We start from the raw sequence: 18,230 nt of genomic DNA, 5'->3' as shown, positions 1-18,230 counted from the left end.
TGGTGGTAGTTATGTCCCTCCATCATTACCTCCTATTAAATTCCATAATATTTCTAAAAGTAAATGTGAAATATTAGAGAAAATGTGATATAATGTTTTATCTAAGTAATATTGAAATTAAAATTGGAACTTTTTTAAAAAATATTTATTATCAAGTGAGCAAGTGCGATGAAAGGAAAAAAGAAAAAGAAAAAGAAAAAGAAAATACTAAATATAAGAGAAAAACAATTAATTTTTTTTTTACTAAATATAAGATATTAAAAAAAGAAAAAAAAAAACTAAATATAAGAGAAAGAGAAAACATTGAATAGCAAAAGACATTTGGATTTTGACTCTACTAAAAATCTTACTTTTAGAGATTATATCATAATTATATATTTGAATATATGGTATATTAAGATATAATATCTTATTCAAATCATATTTAAATGTTATAAAATATGGTAAAATATATTCAACGATTTAAATTTTAAATATTTATTTTTATATTTTATATATATTGTATATTAATTAATTTAATATGTAATGTATCTTTAAATATATTTTTATCTTATTAATATATTTATTAGATACTTGTAACTAAATTTTGCAATTGAACTAAATAATGAATGGATAGGAGTAATTTGTGCAAAATTTTAAAAAATTTAAATCTAATTTAACCAAATCTAATTAAAGTTTTACCACTCAAAAATATTGAATTGGTCGACACACCCAAATCTAATGACGTGTCACAATCTAAGTGGTTGCATTGAAAATGCTGTCATCTTACCCCATTACGCCAAATTCGGGCTGCACGCAAAGATAAGCAATATCTCCGTCTTTCCAGCTATGGCGGACTCCAAATCCCAATCAAACCTCCTTAATATTATTTCACTGAAACGACGTCGCTGCTTGCCCCTATATATGCCCCTCCTTTGCCTTATTTCCCTTCCAAGTCTCCAATTCCTTCCGCGTTCAGTAATCGACTCTCCCGCGAAGCTCAGGGATCTTTCATCTCTTTTGTCGAGGAACCTCGGAAGTTCTCTGCCCTAATCTTTCTCTGGTGTTTCTTCGATCGTTTTCTCGAGCGACGAGTTATCTTATCATCAAGAGGTGAGTTCTTTATTATCTGTTTCGTTCTATCGTTCCGTCGACGGAAACCCTAGATGCTTGTTTTCGATTTTTTGGTTGTTGGTTGCTGTTCGATGTCTTGGGGGAGACGTAGTGGAGTTGTTATCCTCTTAAGTTGTGTACCAATGTGTTATGAGGAGATTTCTTGGTTTTGTTAATGTTTTATCGTTGAGGATGTATAGATTACTTGGATTCTTTTTCAGTGGAAACTTAATCAACGATTATTTTCCTCCATTTGTTTGCTTGTCATGATTTAATTTCTTTTTCTTCCGGGATTCTTTGAGTTTCTTGAGGCCTTGTAAGTTTATTGTATTTATTGACAACTTTTAATTCTGAAACTCAGACAGGAACCTGATCGGTTTCTTGAGTTTTCAGAGGTAATTTGTCTAAATTTATTCAGTAGGCATCTATTAATTATTTTTTTAAACGTACCGTTGCGAGGCACACTTGTTTTGTGGACTTTAGACCTATAAGCTATTTGAGCCACCTTGTTATTTAATGTTTTTTCTCTTGGGGATGTGTCCTTATTGATCTAATGGCGAATTTATTCCAATTGTTTCTTTACTTGGTTCACCAGTAACCCTCATTTTTTTAATCTTATAGTAGATGGCGGCTAAACCACTTACTACTGAAGCAATTGCCATAACTGAGAAGAAGATGGACATGGCTTTAGGTTGGCCTTCAAATTCTTGCATCGGTTTTCCCGTTTATTTGAAAATTTATTGATTTTTCCTTTTCTACATCTTCTTGTTGAAATAGACGACATTATCAAGATGTCCAAAAATACTGGAAGTAAAGGAAGGAAGCAAAGAAGGTTTCCGGTAAGAACCTGTTTTCTTTTGCATGCGTTTAACCCGAGCAATTTATTCTTGAAATTGGAAGTTTCCTTTTTATTATTATCTAATAATGATTCGTCTTTTATATGCAGAACAAAATGCAGAAATTTCCAAATAACGCCACTCAGGATAGACCTAGGAAGTTGCAGCGATTCATGGACGCTAGAACCTCTCTAAGACAGGTTTGTACAGTTTTCAACTTGATTATCATTTATTTTACTTATTTTCTATGACTGGTCCTGAATTTTCATTTTATTTAGGGGGCTTTGGCCAAAAGGAGGTCAAATTTTCAAGGGAATCAGTTTGCATTGGCAACCGAGGTTGCAAGAACGGCTGCAGTTGCTCCTATTCGGCCTAGAGCCTTTAACCGTAGGGTGCCCAATTGGAAGAAGACAAGGTATTGTCTGTGCTTATTGTTAGTCTACGCAAGCTTCTCATTGTGAATTATGATTATAGTTTTTACTCCAATTCTAATTTAGAAACGAACAGTTGAATTTGGTGGATGGTTGGTGTGATGTGATATTTCATGATATGGCAGGTAAATTGCGTTTATGAAAAATTGGTGACTTCTACAATGTCCATCAAGTTTTACTATATGAAGTTAGCGCAGTAATTTGTTGGTTGGAACTGTGTGATAGTTTTGCTTCAACCAGTTAAAATGGAGTTGGAGTATTTCCACTTATTTCATTTCTTCCATGCTGCCTGGGAATTGATTCTGCTTTATCTTCTTAAGTTTGGTTTTGGAATTCATCGAATAGTCTTTTGGTTTTCTGATGAGTAAGTGGTTGATGGGATTCTACAGCAAGTGGGACAAAAGTGGGAAAATTTGAACGAAATTGACTGCTGCACCATCTGGAAAAAAGTCGTAAAAATAGCTTTTGTGTGCATTGGATGAGTGTGTAATGTTTGAGTTTTTGCTCCTTGTTAAATGTGGTGATTGTCTTGGGTTACTCAATTCTTCATAAACGATGCATAACAGTAGAGGAGCCTCAGCCCGTTACCCTTTGGTTGAGGATGTTGAATCTGCTTTGTAACATGTGATGTTTTAACACACCAGAGCACTCTTCCACAATAGGCTTGTTCACCATGCTCAATGTCTGCTGTGGTCAATTTCCATTCCTGGTGGATGACAATTGCCATATCTCTTTATGCTTTCATTATTGCCTGCACAGAGCCAAGGGGCTGTGGTGATCTTGAATTTGCGCTTCTTTGAAACTATTCTAGTGAACCGTCTACTAGTTTCCTTGATTCCTCATGGGGTTCCCTTTTCATTCACCATCACATCCTGGAAACATTATCCAGCCCTTCAACTACCTTGTTTTGACAAATTTAAGTTCACTTCTTGACCAGCCATAGAACTGCAAATAACTGGAAAATTTTCCACTTCTGAACTAAATGCTTCTATCAACTTCTCTAGTCAGCTTGGACAGGGGAAGTTACTGTTTCATCATCTTTTATTGATCCTCGAGGGTGGAATCGAAATTTTGCTTGCTGCATGTTCGATACTAGTAGTAATTGTGATAAAAAAAAGTGCTGAAGAAATTATGAATGGTTAGTGAAAATATGTCAGTGGCATTTATGGCCTTCTGTGAGGTATTATCTGTAGATTTTGGGGTCTAGTCAGTGGAATACCCTATTTCTGCAGACGTTGTTCATGCTGCTGATGCTTTTGTGTCATATCCCGGTTGAAGCCTCCATTTTCTTGTTCAAGTTCAGATATTCTGTTCATTCGTATTACTATGCAAGCAAAGCATTTGGTGATCGATTTGAGGTTTTGGGTGTGTCTGTGTTACCGGAAAGTGCTTTTTTGGATCCAATCAAGCGTACTGTGAGCTGATTCACATTTTTTTGATGAGTGGTTCTCCTGATCTGGTTTGTCTTTTATTTCCATTATTGGGTTTGGTTTGAATTTGCTTACGAGGTAAGGATACTCTTATCTATCTGCCATCATACTCGCGCGATGACATGTTGAAGATTATTGGTGTTTGTGAAATTGAAATGTGGATACTACTTGTTTTGACTAGCAGGTCTGTATATAAATGATATTTTTTCTGTTCCTTCAACCATTTGAATAATTCTTTGTATAGGGTTGAAGCTCCACCTGTTCAGAGAAAGCCATCTAATAATGGAACCTTCATTCCCAAGATAACTGCACCAGTCCAGACGCAAACAAATGCTACACCGAGACAGAGGCCACAAACCCTCGACTCACTGTTTGCCAACATGAAGGAACAGAGATTGAGGGTGTTGTCGCAGCGACAGAATGGCGGTGCACAACAACGGAATGGTTCTCGCCAGCAAAGACCTCCGTGGGGAAGAGGCCGTATTGGTAACTGAAGAATGAATGAAGACACAAAGAAATCTCGTCCACACGATGGATTTTATTAGGGGGAAATGTAGATGTCCGATAGATATAGGTTGATAGCGGATTAGAAGGATGAATCCAGTTGTTTCTATGTCATAATGTTTAATCCATCCAAACCCGTTGGCTTGTTCTTTTACCATTTTTCTAGCTTCATTATGGACCCAAGACGATATAGATTTGTACCTGCAGTCAGTTCATGTAAAGTTCTTTTTTTTTTTCTTGCTTTCATGGCCTAATTTCCCAACCTGTTCCATGTTATATTTCATGGCCTAATGCAGTGTGACGTTACTTAGTTTCATTGTCTTTGTCTATGTCTTTGGTGCTTTATTATGTACCCACTGATACTAAGGGATCTTTTATGGGGACTGAGAGAGAAGGGAAAGAGAGGAAGATTCATGATTCTGTTAAAAAGAAAGTTACAAGATTCTCACCTTTCTATCACTAAATAGGGAATGGATTATTCTTATTCATCTTGTGAGGATGAAAGGCCAATGGAATTTTGAGCTTCAGCTTAGTTTATAGGCTATATAGCATACCAACCAAATCTTCCTTCTTTCAAGAAAACCCACAAATTCTGAGCTAGCTTTGATTCTTTCTGTATTCATATCAGTTTTTACGCATTAGTTGTTTTATTTTGGCTTGGCTTTGGCTCACCGACCAGAGATCATCATGTGCTTTTAAAATTAAACGATCTTTCATTTTCATGTCCTAATGTGGTCCTCGATTATGTCATAAAGCTAACAATGCCACAAGTTGCTGTTAATTACAGAAAAAAGGAAGGAACCTTGCAAAAGGGTGAGAAAAAAGAAAGAAAAAACGGAACTTTTTTTTCCTTCTGATTCTGTCATTCAGTTCAGCTAAAGTTGTATAAATCTCTTCTCCATTTCCACCCATCTCAACACTTCTTTTGATTAGCTTTTGTTCTCCAATTTCTCGTATGGTTATGGCGAAATCTATTCTTGTCACTGGTGGCGCTGGCTACATTGGAACCCACACTGTTCTTCAGCTCCTTCTCGGTGGTTACCGCACCGTCATCGTCGATAACTTGGACAACTCCTCTGAAATCGCTGTTCGTCGGGTCAAGGAGCTCGCCGGCGACCTCGGAAAAAACCTTTCCTTTCATAAGGTTGCCATTTCAATTCTCAATTTCTTGTTTTTGTCTTCTATGTTCAACTCCTCCTCAAACGGGTTTTGTTTTATAGCTGGACCTCCGGGACAAACGAGCTCTGGAGAAAGTGTTTGCTTCAACACAGTAAGGACCTTGTACAGTTTTGTTGGCTAATGAGCCTTTCCAATTCTTAATTAATCGATGATCATCGCAGATTTGATGCTGTTATTCACTTTGCTGGACTGAAAGCAGTCGGCGAAAGTGTCCAAAAACCATTGCTTTACTATGACAACAACTTAGTTGGAACCATAACTTTATTGGAAACCATGGCAGCCTATGGGTGCAAGAAGGTGTTATCCTATTTCTTTTTCTCTTCACATTGAAGCTGTTCGTCTCTATAATTAACATCTTCGACATTTCAGCTGGTGTTCTCATCTTCAGCCACCGTTTATGGTTGGCCAAAGGAGGTACCATGTACAGAGGAATTCCCTCTGTCTGCAGCCAACCCATATGGGCGAACCAAGGTAGGCAACAAACACCCTTGCTCTCTCTTAACACCCAACCCTTGTTGGGATTGATGGTAACATGATTCTGTTTCAGCTGTTCATAGAAGAAATATGTCGTGACATATATGGTTCAGACTCTGAATGGAAAATCATATTGCTGAGATACTTCAACCCAGTGGGAGCACACCCTAGTGGGTTTATTGGTGAGGACCCCCGTGGAATCCCAAACAATCTCATGCCCTTTGTTCAGCAAGTGGCTGTTGGCAGGCGGCCTGCGTTGACAGTGTTTGGAACTGACTATTCAACAAAAGATGGAACTGGAGTGAGTTGTTTTTATGACCACGATGGTTGGCTGCATAGGAAGATGATGATTGAAGAATTTATTTAATGTGGTTTGTTTGCAGGTGCGTGATTACATTCATGTGGTTGATTTGGCTGATGGACATATTGCTGCTGTGCGCAAGCTTGATGCGGCTGGTGTAGGCTGTGAAGTTTACAATTTGGGAACTGGAAAGGGTACTTCGGTTTTGGAGATGGTTGCAGCCTTTGAAAAGGCATCTGGAAAGGTATGTTTTTGCTGTTTCTTTCTTTCTTGCTTTCTTCATGCCTCTAATTCAGTGCTTAATTCCTCTGTTGCAGAAAATTCCTCTTGTCATGGCTGAACGTCGACCTGGTGATGCTGAAGTCGTCTATGCATCAACACACAAAGCTGAAAAGGAGTTGAACTGGAAGTATGTCTTACTGTTTGTTCTATGTTTATATTCACCGCCTGACCACGTGTTTTACTGCTAGCAGATATTATCTTTTGGACTTTTCCTTCTAGATTTCCTTTCGAGATTTTCACACCCTTAATGAATGTTTTGTTCTCCTCTCCAACCGATGTGGGATCTCATAATCCACCCCTTTTGAGGACCAATGTTATCTTTTGGACTTTTCCTTCTAGATTTCCTTTCGAGATTTTCACCCCCTTAATGAATGTTTTGTTCTCCTCTCCAACCGATGTGGGATCTCATAATCCACCCCTTTTGAGGACCAATGTCCTCGTTGGCACTCGTTCCTCTCTTCTATCGATGTGAGATCTCACAATTCACCTCCTTTCGAGACTTTGGCCACCGTCTGGTGTCTACCCCACTTCGAGGCTCAGCGTCCTCGCTAGCACTTGTTCCTCTCTCTGATCGATGTGAGATCTCACAATTCACCTCCTTTCGAGACTTTGGCCACCGTCTGGTGTCTACCCCACTTCGAGGCTCAGCGTCCTCGCTAGCACTTGTTCCTCTCTCTGATCGATGTGAGATCTCACAATTCACCTCCTTTCGAGACTTTGGCCACCGTCTGGTGTCTACCCCACTTCGAGGCTCAGCGTCCTCGCTAGCACTTGTTCCTCTCTCTGATCGATGTGAGATCTCACAATTCACCTCCTTTCGAGACTTTGGCCACCGTCTGGTGTCTACCCCACTTCGAGGCTCAGCGTCCTCGCTAGCACTTGTTCCTCTCTCTGATCGATGTGAGATCTCACAATTCACCTCCTTTCGAGACTTTGGCCACCGTCTGGTGTCTACCCCACTTCGAGGCTCAGCGTCCTCGCTAGCACTTGTTCCTCTCTCTGATCGATGTGAGATCTCACAATTCACCTCCTTTCGAGACTTTGGCCACCGTCTGGTGTCTACCCCACTTCGAGGCTCAGCGTCCTCGCTAGCACTTGTTCCTCTCTCTGATCGATGTGAGATCTCACAATTCACCTCCTTTCGAGACTTTGGCCACCGTCTGGTGTCTACCCCACTTCGGGGCTCAGCGTCCTCGCTAGCACTTGTTCCTCTCTCCGATCGATGTGAGATCTCACAATTCACCTCCTTTCAAGGCCCAACATTCTTGCTGGCCACCGTTTGGTGTCTACCCTCTTTGGGGCTTAGCGTTCTCACTGGCACACCGCCTGATGTCCATCCCCTTCAGGGCTCAACGTCCTTGTTGGCGCACCGCCCGGTGTTTGGCTCTGATACCATTTGTAACAGTCCAAGACCACCGCTAACAGATATTGTCCTCTTCAGGTTTTCCCTTTCGGACTTCCCCGCAAGATTTTTAAAACACGTTTGCTAGGAAAAGGTTTCCACATCCGTATAAAGAATGCTTCGTTCCCCTTTCTAACTAATGTGGGATCTCACATGTTTCCTTGATTTAGCTTGCTTTCATAAAAATAAATCGGTAACTAGTTCATCAAATACACATATTCTCCTCGTTCGAGCAGACATATAATTCTGTACCAAACTTACTTTCAAGACATTTCTCATAACCAAAAGTTCTGTGTTGGATATAATGTCAAGATTATGAGTTTTAATGTTGTTTGTAGTAAAAAACATCATCTTACAGTTCCATTTGTGAATGCAGAGCTAAATATGGAGTCGAGGAGATGTGCAAGGATCAATGGAACTGGGCCAGCAAGAATCCCTATGGCTATCAATCTCCAAACCCCAACTGATGGCTTGCTCTCTAGGGGCCATCGATTAACCTCGAACCCTTTTGCATTACTCTTACTTATCCTCTTAGACGTACGTTCGTGTTACGCACTATAAAACTCTTGGTCGGAGTTGATCATTGCTGAGTTATCGATGTTTTCAAGATTATTTAATAAAAAAGCTCCTACGCTTCTTTTAATATCTGTTCTAAACTTTGAATCGGAAGTCTCCATTAAAAACGATACTGAGACGCGTCGGTTGCATTAAAACATACAAACGGAATTAGTCCATTGCTATGGATGTGCCGTTGAGAGGCGTGGAATGGTTTAAATTTGAATTTGAATGGGTTATCTTATAAAAAGCCAAACACAAAAAAGGGCTTTAAAGGGAGTGGTGGAGCCCTCCAACGGTTCAAAATATTTGAATCTTCCCACCCTTCTTTAACATCAGTTGACTTTGACTATTTTTAATTATGTCTTTTTATATGTATAAAAAATTAAATGTAAATTAATTAATATTTTGTAAGTTTAATTAATATACAATCAATTTTACCAAACGCTAAAAACAGTTGAAATTGCCTTGTAATCATTTTTTAATTTTGGGGAATATATTGGATTTTAAGTTTTTATTTTTTATTTTCCCATTCTTTTCTATTTTTATAATAATTTTAAAATATATTTTTAGATATTAAAAAAAAAATTATTACTAAAAAAAGAGAAAATAATAATAATTCAAAANTTTTTTTTTTTTTTTTTTTTTTTTTTTTTTAAATTTTAAAATAATGCGCGTTACAAATTCTGAAGTATAAATAACGAGGCGTGTGCTTTCCACCGCCACGCCATTTTTCCCCTCTTCATTTCCAATTTTTTCAAACCCGATTCTCTCTGTCTCTGCCGTTGGGCATCTGCCTGAGATCTCGGATTCTGAGTTTCTTTCATACGTCGTCGCTGCCTCTATCAGTCGTCGGATCGAGGCCATCTGATCTGACTTCGTGTTGACGGATTTTTGGATCTTTGATTTCTAAAAATGGAGAATTTGATTTCTCTAGTTAACAAAATTCAGAGGGCCTGTACGGCTCTTGGTGACCATGGTGAAGCTAGTGCATTGCCTACTCTCTGGGACTCCTTGCCGGCTATTGCCGTCGTTGGTGGCCAAGTCTGTTTCCGATCTTTTCTCTCTCGTACTGTTTCATCTATAATTATGCTTGCTCCCGTCTAATTCAATACTACTTTAGCGATCTGAGCTGATGGTGGAGATTTTGGATTGAAATCTTCTTGTTCTTTCTTTATTCCTTCATCTTATTTATTTATTTATTTATTTTTGTCATGGATGAAGAGTTTTACTGCGTGGATTCTTAATGCGTAGGGTTTTGTTACTTAATCGTTTCTTTTCTGGTTTTACAGTCGTGTTTAATTTGTGGATCCATGTAATTAATCAAAAGTTCAGCTCAAGTATGGATGCGTTCTGTTTGGTAAATTAGTGTTAAATTGTTTCGAAACAAAGCATTTACTTACTCTGTACAAGCGTGGTGTCGACGCGATAATTGGTTATAAGATTTTCTTGATCTTTTTGCTTATCAACTGAACGTCCCATGTGTTGCTATATGCCGATATAACTGGAGGGGGCTATAACTCTTAATCCGTGGTCAAGCAGAAATAACCTTTCTCGTTGTTTCATTCTTACAGAGTTCGGGCAAGTCTTCAGTGTTAGAGAGCATTGTCGGCAAGGATTTCTTGCCTCGTGGATCTGGTAATGAATGGAGAACTAAGACTTGTGACTAATAAAATGTGATGCAGCACTTTCTGGCTAATAGACTGATGTGCAAAATGCTTTACAGGTATTGTTACTAGGCGTCCTCTTGTCTTGCAACTTCATAAAATTGACGAAGGAAGCAGAGAGTATGCGGAGTTTCTCCATCTTCCCAGGAAAAGATTTACTGATTTTGGTAAGTTTCATATATTTACCTAATACTTCAATTTTGCTTGTCCTTTTATTTATTTATTTTTATGGTAAGAAACAAAACTTTACTACTAAAAAATACAGAGATGCAGTATGAAGACTAGGGATGAGATGCCTCCTTCAGGATAAATACTGAATGATTGGATTCCATTTCATTGTGTATTGGAAGGACTAAGGAGAAGTTCATGTCATAAGTGTTGGTAGAACCTAGTGTCAAAATCCTCAAACTTGTATTTAAAGTTCCCTCTATTGGGTTCCAATCAAATTACTTGCCAAAATTTTGGCTAAATTAACAAAAATACGAATGAATTTTGCACTTTATCTCAAAAATACCATTGAACTTCCAAAAGTTTCAAAAATAATTGTAAAACTTTAAAAAAAGTTTAAAGATATTAGTTTGGATGGAAATAGTTAATACTTTGTTTCATAAATGACTTTAATATTTTAAAAGTGTTTAAATAAATACCCTTGAACTTTCAAAAGTTTCATTAATACCCTTCAACTTTTATTAGAACTTACAAATTACCCTCAACATTTTTTTTTTTTTTTGAATAAGTTCAAAAATATCCTTACCTCGTTTTAAAATCACTCATGAACTATTAAAAGTAACATTTATATTTAAACTTTTTTTTTTATTATTATTATCGTTAGTATGTGTACATAAACCATTTATCTATACTCCATATTTCATTTCCCTCTTCGATTTCCTTTCTCTCATTTACACCTATGACTCAACAATTTCTCACTTTTTATTTTTTTTCTCACTTTTTTAATACCTTCTTAATTATCTTATTTCACTCCTCAATCTCTAAAACATTCTCAATTTTTTTTTTTCTCCTCTTAAATATCATAACTTTAAATAAAAAGGAAGAACTCTCTCATTTATGAGCATTTCTAAACATGAGTATAATAAATTTCAACACTCAAATAGACATTTTGTTTATCTAACCTTTATCTTATTGCATGATCAACTATGTTCTTGCAGTTGCTGTTAGGAAGGAGATTCAAGATGAGACAGATCGAGAGACTGGTCGCTCTAAACAAATTTCTAGTGTCCCAATTCATCTCAGTATATATTCTCCCAATGGTAGGACAAGTATTTGATTTTTGTTTTTCTAATACATCCTTTGGAACATCTTGTGTGGTATAGCATGAATTTCTTTTTTCATATCAATGGTTAACTGACTTTCTTTCGTCCAAGGCTTGTTTCAATCTAGCAGGAAAAGCGTTTGCTATTCTTACTTCATGATGTTCTATTTTTATTTTCGAAATTGGGTTTGACAATGCAACCTGGAAATATTAACAGATTGATTTTGCTATATTTTTTTATTGAAACTCATAAGACACATTTTAGTAATTCATACACCTTCCTTCTATCTCATCATATATTCTCTGTATTTTTCAAATCTTTGCAGTTGTAAACTTGACACTTATTGATCTTCCTGGGCTTACAAAAGTAGCTGTCGGTAAGTCATTTTTGTCTCTACAAGAACAGCCAAGAAAGATCAACTTATTCGGCTTTCTTTTTCTCCTTCTTTTATTATAGTTTAATTTTGTCATCTTAGCAATTTCATGGCTGACAACTTATGTATTTTCTCGTGAAATTCAGAGGGACAGCCAGAAAGTATTGTTCAGGAAATTGAGATGATGGTTCGCTCCTTTATTGAAAAGGTAAGATTCAACAAATAGTGACTACTGGTTTGGATTTAATAATCTATTATAATNGGGGGGGTTGGGGGGTAATTGAGTGAGATTCGGTTATTTTTTGTACAGTCTATTGGATGAGTTGAACACATCTTGATCCCTCCACTTTTGGAGGGGAATTAGTCGCTTAACTTTTGTCTTTTACCTTTTTGGCGGAAGAACATATGTCCTCACCTGTGATGCTGCTACATATGTTTTGCAACTTTGAACTATTTTTGGTTATACTCCATTGTCAGTTGAAGGATGAAAATTCATTCTGCTTATTAACTTGTTTGCTATGCTCTTATGCAGCCTAACTGTATTATACTCGCAATTTCACCTGCCAATCAAGATTTGGCTACATCTGATGCAATTAAAATCTCTCGTGAAGTTGATCCTACTGGTAACTCCAACATTTTCAAGTTGTTTGTCATAAGTCATTGTTTTTTTTTTCAAAGAAAAATTGTTTTGCATGCTTTATGTTTACCCTTTGGTATATTTCTCTTAGGGGAGAGGACTCTTGGTGTGTTGACAAAGATTGATCTCATGGACAAGGGAACCGATGCTGTTGATGTAAGTTTTTTTAACTTCCTCTGGTTTAAGCATAAATTACTTTAATTATAAAGGCCCCTTNAAAAAAAAAAAAAAAAAAAAAAAAAAAAAAAAAAAAAAAAAGTTGTTTTTTTGCCCCTCAGAGAATTGATATTTGAATATTGTTTCCCTTGGTTTGATGGATGTGTAGAATTTGCCTATTGTATCATGTATCTAAATCACATTCTTTGCATTTCTCAGATATTGGAGGGCAAAGCTTACAGGCTAAAGTTCCCTTGGGTTGGTGTTGTGAATCGTTCACAAGCGGATATCAACAAAAATGTTGACATGATTGCAGCTAGGCGCAGGGAGCGTGAATATTTTGCTAATACTCCAGAATACAGGCACCTCGCTAATAGAATGGGCTCTGAGCATCTAGCAAAGGTCCTTTCAAAGGTAAGTTTACAATTTGTTTCATCTAATCTCTTATTTTTCTTTCTCCCTTTGTAAAGTGGTATATTGTGGCTATTAATGTGACTTTTTGTAATTGCTATGTTAATCTCAGCATCTAGAAACGGTAATCAAGTCCAAAATCCCTGGCATTCAAAACCTTATTAACAAGACCATTTCTGAACTTGAATTGGAACTAAGCCGTCTTGGAAGGCCTGTCGCAAATGATGCTGGAGTAAGTTTCTTGAAGTTCAATGGCTTTCTCTAGTCTATTGGTCCTAAACCTATCCTTTAGGGTCCGTTTTTATTGTTTTCATTTTACCTGTTCTTGCTGGATATCTACTTTAGGTTCAGTAAAATGGTTGTGGGTTGTTAAATACGTTCCTTCAGTTACCTTCTCTTATGCTGACAGTTGATTGTCTTCTGTTTGCTAAATGCAGGGAAAACTATACATGATTATGGAGATTTGTCGTGCTTTTGATCAGAATTTTAAAGAACACCTCGATGGCGTGTATGTTTATGCTTCTCTTGTTATCTTTTGTAATATGCAATGCTACCTCCTCCATGTCTTTTCTATTTTTCCTAAGCAATTTCATATTCTGGTTTCTCTACAGGCGTCCTGGTGGTGATAAAATTTACAATGTCTTTGATGACCAACTTCCTGCTGCTCTGAAGAGGTTGCAGTTTGACAGGCAACTGTCTATGGAAAACGTAAAGAAGCTTATTACAGAAGCTGATGGATATCAACCTCATTTAATAGCTCCTGAACAAGGATACCGTCGTCTTATTGAAGCTACTTTAGTTACTATTAGAGGCCCAGCTGAGGCATGTGTTGATGCGGTATGCACAAAACGACTTGGAACTACATTGGAATATATGAATTTATCCTTATATCGATGCCTGAGGTTATAGCTGTTAGAAGATGTTTTTTCACATTGAAAAGTTGTTGTTCTTGGCTTCTTCGATCTAACAATTCTTCTCGTCTGTGTGTCCTCGATGGATTGGTTACTGGCTGCTGGTGTTACAAGCATACTTTTATTTTAGCATTTACATCTTTTACATGTTTTTAAATTTTTTACTTCTCTCTTTTTTTTATCAAAGAGCACCTGATGCACTATAATCTATTATTTAACGTATTTTCCCATTATCAGATCAGAATTACTGCCTTGGTTTTAAAATCTATTGGATCGTCGTCATTCTTCATGTTTGATATCTTTTTGCCTCTAATTTCAGGTTCATGCCATATTGAAGGATCTGGTCCACAAAGCTATGCTCGAGACCCTAGTATGTTTTTGGACCTTGCATGTTCCATATATTTCTAGTCTGTGTCATGGCTCGGTGTTGGTTTGGTTGTCTCCAACTTGAACAGTTTTGCATAAAATTTGGTTGATTTACATATTTTTTTATCTTCTTGCACGAAAATATTCATTCATGAGGAGTTTAAACTTACTAGTGTCTGAGGAAAAGGTCAAACAATGTTTAGTAAACATTTTATCATGTGCCATATTTATCTTTCCTCCCGTCCTTGTTCAAATTTTATTTGAGCTGCTTCATAAGGATCGGAGCCTGTCATTCTTATTTTTCATTCCTTAGTAGGCAGTACGTAAGCAAGGCTGATGAAAATCTCCACAGTTTCTGATTTATAAAATCATGCTTTTTATTTGAATCTTGTATATAAGTGTTGTTTTGCTGCTTTCAGGAATTAAAGCAGTATCCTGGTCTTAGAGTAGAGGTAGGAAATGCAGCTATTGAATCGCTTGAAAAAATGAGGGAGCAAAGCAAGAAAGCATCACTTCAGCTTGTAGATATGGAGTGCAGTTACCTGACAGTTGATTTCTTCCGGAAGCTTCCTCAAGATATTGAGAAGGGAGGCAACCCTACACATTCAATTTTTGACCGATACAATGACTCGTATCTAAGGCGTGTTGGTAAGTCTTCAAGTATATGATCACACTTTTTTACCATCCAATTCTTTGTGTCACACATTCATGATTTTTATCCAAGGCTCGTTTGGTCAATAATCAGCCTTGTTCGTCACAGGTCATTCAGCTTGTTTTGTTGAACATGTTCAAGAGAATCTAATATAATCTATCAATGAAATGCTATTTCTTTTTGCATATACAGGGACAACGGTGCTTTCTTATGTCCATATGGTTTGTGCAAGCTTACGTAACTCGATTCCAAAGTCCATTGTTTACTGTCAAGTACGAGAGGCCAAAAGAAGCCTACTCGACCACTTCTTCACCGATTTGGGAAAACTAGAGGTAGAACAATAATCCCTTCTTCCCATATGATCAAACATTTCATTTTTGCTTCCGTCTACCCAAATCACACATATTCTATTTCCTATGCAGCAAAAGCGCCTATCATCATTATTGAACGAGGATCCAGCGATCATGGAGCGACGTTCTGCCCTAGCAAAGAGGCTTGAGTTATACCGAAGCGCACAAGCAGAAATCGACACCGTTGCTTGGTCAAAGTAAGGATTGTATCATGTATAATATCTACTGTATTTGGAATCTGGGAGGGAAGACGGCAGCACAATTCTTTCATTCATACATTATGGGGAAGAAGGTTAGCTGGAAAAAGTGCCGATTTTGTTGTATTGATTTTACATTAAGAGTGGTTTTCTCCATCTTTCAACCCTTGATGATATGAATACCCATATCTAGATTACGATTACACATATTATATGAAGAAGTAATCTGTATTGTTTTGATTTGTTCTGAATTAATTGTGTTGTTTATCTGGGAACCTTTTATCTGAGAGTCAAAAAACAGGAGAATCTTCTCTTTTGGCGATGGATCTTAGCTGAAACACACTCAGCAAAGGTAAGCAAAACATTTAATTGTTAATCTTAATCTTATATCATAAGTTAAAGTTTTATGTTCATATAGATTTTTACTTTGGATCTTCATTAAATGTAGCATTTTATCGTTAAGCCAGATATTAAGTGCTGATGACATTTTCTTTGCTTAAATTTAATACAATTACTTAACAAAACCTCCCATAAACGGAAAATCACCCTTAATTTCTTACGTTGCCTTTTCAATTTAAAGAAGATAAGGTAAATTGTGTGGATGAAAATTAGGGAAAAGTGGCNAAAAAAAAAAAAGCAGAATTCCCGAATCCCAATGCCCAAGATATTTCCAGCCCCTCCACTGTCCATTATTTATTTATACTCTGGGCCCCATCTACACCCATCTTTTCCCTTCTCCTCTCTCATCGCCGCCGCCCACCGCCGTCTCCGCCACCCCTTTGGTCGGAGAGCTTTTCTCTCTATTGCCGTCTCGATTTCCACCCACAGTTGCAGCCAAATTTGAAACTTTTATTTACTCTGACCAAACAGTCCCCACTCATTCAATTTTCTTTCACCCACCTTCTCCACAGTGAAGAATCTGAATTTCAGTAACTTTTTCCATTATTTTCTACCTTTCATACCATACCCATCTTCATTCTTGCTTTCAAATAATTCACTTTGGTTGGGTAAAAAAACACTAATAATTTCTCCAATGGTAAATTTGAATGGAATCTATGAGATATAAACAAAATTGAAACTTTTTTAAGATTTGAATCTTAGCCTTAAATTATCGTTTATTTTACTAAGTATAATCAAATAGATAAGCTCTTATTGATAACTAATTATAAAGTTTAAAGTTTAGTTGTCCACCCACATTGATTCAACTAAAGAAGAATTTCATGTTTGATTTTATTCTATTTTATTTTCAAAGATTCACATTAGAAATATATTTATTTAATTATTACTTATCATTATTTAGAAAATAATAATTCACCAATTCCCTAATTCTTGAAACTCTACATGGCATTAAGTACTTATTTAAATTAATATTTTTGTTTCGTATTTTTAGGTCAGTACAAAATGTCTGGGTCCAAAGAAAATGAAATAATTCAAAACAATAAAAAATTTAATTCAAGAACTAAGATGAAAGACCCAAATAAATCAAACTACCTAATGTTAGTATTCAAATCCTTAGCCAGAAGCAACTTTGAATTAATGATAAACTTTGCTTAATTATCAATCTGTTTAACTGAAAAAAAGCTAAAAGAAATATAATAAAAAAAAAAGTCCAAAGAAAATGAGTACAATCCCACTTTGTTCTTTGTTTCAATTGCAATCATCCTTTGTTCACATCAACATTCCTTTATGGCCATAGATTTATCCTTAGGAATCAAAATTAACCTAAAAAAAACTCACGAATCCACAAAAATAGAAGAGATTTCTGATGAATTTCAGTGCAGAAACAGAGCTTAAGCCAAAGCAAAATCTAAGATCAGATCACTCTACAATTCAATTCCACAGATGACTCGTGGGAGAGAGCTCAAAATCTTTTTGGAGTTTTTTTTTTTTCTTTTCACTTTGAGTATGAGAATTTAAACACTTAACTGACCAAATTTTCCGGAGCTAAACAAGAAGAAGAAGAATTAGCAGTGGAAACCTAACACAGATCCATCACTTACAGCAATGGCGACTCTGCAACTCAATGTGGCCTCCACATGGTGAGTGAAGAAGTGCAATACCCTAACCCTACCGGCCATATCCATCTTCGATTCAATCTCCAGTGTCGGTCCGATTCTGTACCCGTTCATTCCCTCCGAGTAAGTCGGTCCCGCTCCGATGGCAGTGGCCGGAGCGGCCAAGGGGAATGACTGGACGGAGAAGGTCGCTGCCATGTACTGCGTCTGGCCGGAGTCGATTTTCCCGGCAGGAATGAACATGAATCCAATTTGGGAACCAGAGTAGAGGAGCTGGAGTGAGCTGTCATAGTGAGAGAAAGAGGCTTTGTTAGGGTTTCTAACAGAGACGTACTGAGAGAAAGTGAAATTAACGGTGCCGTTGGCAACGGAGAAGGACGGCAACTGGACGGCGGAGACGGCGATCTTTGGATCCTGAGGCTTAAAGACGGTGAAAAAGACGATGAGGACGACGATGATGACAAAGATTAAGAAGATCGTGGCGACTATACAGGACGCCAAGTTCGTGCGACCTGACGGCGGGTGGTGGTCGTGGTGTTTCCTCATGGCGGTGCTTACGGCGGAGAGGGGAACGGATCTGGTTTTTGCTTCAGAGGAGAGAGAAAAGCGGTGTGTTTGGATGCAAAAAAAGAAATATTGATAAAATGGTGGGTGAAAGGTAAAGAGACCATCCACTGTGGAAAATGGACAACGGAAGTTTTATATATATATATAATATTATTTTATTTTCAAACTTCC

General features: G+C 37.2%; 4 protein-coding genes across 6 annotated transcripts; 3 read left to right on the top strand and 1 right to left on the bottom strand.

Moving 5' to 3' along the window:
- The first annotated feature begins 912 nt into the window (after positions 1–912).
- Positions 913–4,609, top strand: LOC111791234. Of its 3 annotated transcripts, none has more exons than XM_023672500.1 (6): positions 913–1,092; positions 1,717–1,783; positions 1,870–1,931; positions 2,039–2,128; positions 2,207–2,343; positions 4,034–4,609. In XM_023672500.1, the coding sequence occupies exons 2-6, from the start codon at positions 1,717–1,719 to the stop codon at positions 4,281–4,283; spliced, it is 606 nt and encodes a 201-aa protein (XP_023528268.1). In that variant the 5' UTR covers positions 913–1,092; the 3' UTR covers positions 4,284–4,609. The 3 variants fall into 3 exon arrangements, with proteins under 3 accessions (XP_023528268.1, XP_023528276.1, XP_023528285.1); XM_023672508.1 differs by having other exon boundaries at positions 1,714–1,783; XM_023672517.1 differs by having other exon boundaries at positions 2,485–4,170.
- A 488-nt stretch (positions 4,610–5,097) lies between these two features.
- Positions 5,098–8,576, top strand: LOC111791224 (UDP-glucose 4-epimerase GEPI48-like). The gene is made up of 8 exons (XM_023672489.1): positions 5,098–5,437; positions 5,514–5,563; positions 5,634–5,769; positions 5,842–5,943; positions 6,020–6,247; positions 6,330–6,491; positions 6,565–6,656; positions 8,308–8,576. The coding sequence occupies exons 1-8, from the start codon at positions 5,249–5,251 to the stop codon at positions 8,396–8,398; spliced, it is 1,050 nt and encodes a 349-aa protein (XP_023528257.1). The 5' UTR covers positions 5,098–5,248; the 3' UTR covers positions 8,399–8,576.
- Positions 8,577–9,218: 642 nt separating this feature from the next.
- On the top strand, positions 9,219–15,747 carry LOC111776989 (dynamin-related protein 5A). Its single transcript, XM_023656422.1, has 16 exons — positions 9,219–9,530; positions 10,061–10,124; positions 10,213–10,320; positions 11,320–11,421; positions 11,750–11,800; positions 11,944–12,005; positions 12,330–12,420; positions 12,526–12,590; positions 12,810–13,004; positions 13,114–13,233; positions 13,439–13,509; positions 13,613–13,838; positions 14,232–14,282; positions 14,698–14,926; positions 15,123–15,262; positions 15,353–15,747. The coding sequence occupies exons 1-16, from the start codon at positions 9,402–9,404 to the stop codon at positions 15,479–15,481; spliced, it is 1,833 nt and encodes a 610-aa protein (XP_023512190.1). The 5' UTR covers positions 9,219–9,401; the 3' UTR covers positions 15,482–15,747.
- Positions 15,748–17,096: 1,349 nt separating this feature from the next.
- LOC111789137 lies at positions 17,097–18,164 on the bottom strand. Its single transcript, XM_023669800.1, has one exon. The coding sequence runs from the start codon at positions 18,036–18,038 to the stop codon at positions 17,442–17,444; it is 597 nt and encodes a 198-aa protein (XP_023525568.1). The 5' UTR covers positions 18,039–18,164; the 3' UTR covers positions 17,097–17,441.
- Positions 18,165–18,230: the final 66 nt, after the last annotated feature.

The sequence above is a fragment of the Cucurbita pepo genome, chromosome LG01 (genome assembly GCF_002806865.2).
Source record: "Cucurbita pepo subsp. pepo cultivar mu-cu-16 chromosome LG01, ASM280686v2, whole genome shotgun sequence".
In the NCBI taxonomy this organism is placed as follows: Eukaryota; Viridiplantae; Streptophyta; class Magnoliopsida; order Cucurbitales; family Cucurbitaceae; genus Cucurbita; species Cucurbita pepo.
Note: the sequence above shows the minus strand (reverse complement) of the source record. Positions and strands in the feature narration are given on the sequence as shown.

Excerpts from the sequence above, each read along its gene's own strand:
- LOC111791234 (XM_023672500.1), top strand. The coding sequence starts at position 1,717 with ATGGCGGCTAAACCACTTACTACTGAAGCAATTGCCATAACTGAGAAG. Across the intron at positions 1,784-1,869 it reads GAAGATGGACATGGCTTTAG|ACGACATTATCAAGATGTCC; the intron begins GTTGGCCTTCAA and ends TTGTTGAAATAG. Across the intron at positions 2,344-4,033 it reads CCCAATTGGAAGAAGACAAG|GGTTGAAGCTCCACCTGTTC; the intron begins GTATTGTCTGTG and ends TTCTTTGTATAG.
- LOC111789137 (XM_023669800.1), bottom strand. The coding sequence starts at position 18,038 with ATGAGGAAACACCACGACCACCACCCGCCGTCAGGTCGCACGAACTTG.
- LOC111776989 (XM_023656422.1), top strand. The coding sequence starts at position 9,402 with ATGGAGAATTTGATTTCTCTAGTTAACAAAATTCAGAGGGCCTGTACG. Across the intron at positions 13,510-13,612 it reads AAAGAACACCTCGATGGCGT|GCGTCCTGGTGGTGATAAAA; the intron begins GTATGTTTATGC and ends GTTTCTCTACAG. Across the intron at positions 14,283-14,697 it reads AAGCTATGCTCGAGACCCTA|GAATTAAAGCAGTATCCTGG; the intron begins GTATGTTTTTGG and ends TGCTGCTTTCAG.
- LOC111791224 (XM_023672489.1), top strand. The coding sequence starts at position 5,249 with ATGGTTATGGCGAAATCTATTCTTGTCACTGGTGGCGCTGGCTACATT. Across the intron at positions 6,248-6,329 it reads CAACAAAAGATGGAACTGGA|GTGCGTGATTACATTCATGT; the intron begins GTGAGTTGTTTT and ends GTTTGTTTGCAG. Across the intron at positions 6,657-8,307 it reads GAAAAGGAGTTGAACTGGAA|AGCTAAATATGGAGTCGAGG; the intron begins GTATGTCTTACT and ends TTGTGAATGCAG.